Source organism: Leopardus geoffroyi, chromosome B2 (genome assembly GCF_018350155.1).
Source record: "Leopardus geoffroyi isolate Oge1 chromosome B2, O.geoffroyi_Oge1_pat1.0, whole genome shotgun sequence".
NCBI lineage: Eukaryota > Metazoa > Chordata > Mammalia > Carnivora > Felidae > Leopardus > Leopardus geoffroyi.
The window spans coordinates 2,554,436-2,556,479 of NC_059332.1; the positions used below are offsets into that span (position 1 = coordinate 2,554,436).

General features: G+C 43.3%; 1 protein-coding gene across 1 annotated transcript; it reads left to right on the top strand.

Annotated features, from left to right (window-relative positions):
* Positions 1 to 886: 886 nt before the first annotated feature.
* On the top strand, positions 887 to 1,832 carry LOC123609440 (putative olfactory receptor 2B8). Its single transcript, XM_045500508.1, has one exon. It carries the CDS (start codon positions 894 to 896, stop codon positions 1,830 to 1,832), a length of 939 nt encoding a protein of 312 aa, XP_045356464.1. The 5' UTR covers positions 887 to 893.
* The last annotated feature ends 212 nt before the right edge of the window (positions 1,833 to 2,044 follow it).

The window sequence follows — 2,044 nt, forward strand, 5'->3', positions numbered from 1 at the left end:
ACAAAACAAAACCTGTGTCTTTCCAAATATAATACATTAGTTAGGCAATACTGCCGACTGTTTATGCAGAAATAGCAGTGAGATTTTGAATGTAATTGAATTCTTCATATAAGTACATTCTAGGTCATAAGTTCCTATATCAGAATGCTTTTTCCACAGTAAGTGCTCATATATATATATACATATATATATGTATTTTTAAATGTTTATTTATTTATTTTGAGAGAGAGACAGGGAGGGAGTAGGGGAGGTGCAGAGAGAGAGGGAGAGACACGGAATCCCATGAAGGCTCAGTGCTGTCAGTGAAGAGTCCAACACAGGGCTTGAACCCACGACGCATGAGGTCATGGTCCCAGCTGAAACCAAGAGTCAGGTGCTTACCCACTGAGCCACTCAGGTGTCACCATATTATATTTTAATGCATGTGTGGTGTGTGCAAATCCAGTTGTGTAGAATCATGAGACACATATTTATAATAACATCTCTCCTCTCTGAATTTCTGATTCTTTCTGATAGCCCTTCTTCTTTTCCCTTACACATTTTTACATAACTTAAATCTGCAACATACATACGTTTTTATAGTACTTTAAGTTCTAGTAAGTGTGGACTGTAAGATCTTATTCCTATGACTGATGCAAACACAAGGTCCTTATTTGGTATTTCTTACATTAAATACTAATGATTTACTTATTATGATAATGTGAACTGTATTGGTATAAGTTATGTCAATTTCCATGAGTATGTCATTATTCAAATTATTACTGATAAAGTCCATGACGTTGTCCTCTCATACAATCAATTCAACCCCCTGCCACCTTTTTTTCTTTTTGAAGGTTTCTCATAAAAATTGCTAAATACTTGGTCTTAAGAGGATATATATGTGGTAAGAAAGGATGGACCCGAAAAATGGAAGTTCTTTCACGGGCTTTATCCTGCTGGGTTTCTCTGACCGGCCTCAGCTGGAGCGAGTCCTCTTTGTGGTTCTTCTGATCTTCTATCTGCTCACCCTGCTGGGAAACACAAGCATCATTGCGTTGTCCCGCCTGGACCCACACCTGCAGACTCCCATGTACTTTTTCCTCTCCAACCTAAGCTTTCTGGACCTGTGTTACACGACCAGCACTGTTCCTCAGCTGCTGGTTCATCTCAGGGGAGCAGACAAGTCTATCTCCTTCGCTGCCTGTGTAGCCCAGCTGTTCATCGCTCTAGGGTTGGGATCCACAGAATGCATTCTGTTAGGGGTGATGGCATTTGACCGCTACGCAGCCGTCTGCAGGCCCCTGCACTACACAGTGATCATGCACCCCCGTCTCTGTGCCCTGATGGCTTCTGCGTCATGGTTCACTGGTTTTGCCAACTCCTCGTTGCAGACGGTGCTCATCTTTCTTGTACCACTTTGTGGGAGAAATAAAATAGACCACTTCTTTTGTGATGTCGCTCCACTGCTCAAGCTTGCCTGTGTTGACACCACTGGGAATGAGAATGAGATCTTCTTTGCCAGTGTGATCATTCTCCTCATACCTGTGGCATTAATCACGGTCTCCTATGGTCAGATAGTCAGGGCAGTGTTAAGAATAAAGTCAGCTGCTGGACAGAGGAAAGCGTTTGGGACATGTGGGTCCCACCTCACGGTGGTCTCCCTGTTCTATGGCTCGGCCATCTATGCTTACGTCCAGCCCAGCAACAACTACTCCCAGGATCAGGGCAAGTTCATTTCTCTCTTCTACACCATCGTCACCCCCATGGCCAACCCCTTCATATATACCCTGCGGAATAAGGATGTGATGGGGGCAATGAGGAAGGTGTTGTGTAGGGGCTATGACTCCAGATGACTGGGGAAAGACCCTCTCATGGAAGTCTTTGAATGCCAGAATCTTTAAGATTTCTGTGTCCTCAACATTTCCCCTGACAACTCTGAAGGGAGCTTCCTTAATTCATTCTTTCATGCAAGTGAGTGTTCAGACTCTAAGTTCATAGACGCATTGCAGCCTCCAGAGATGAAGAGTTAGTGTTTGTAAACCATCTGCATTATATTAATATTGTA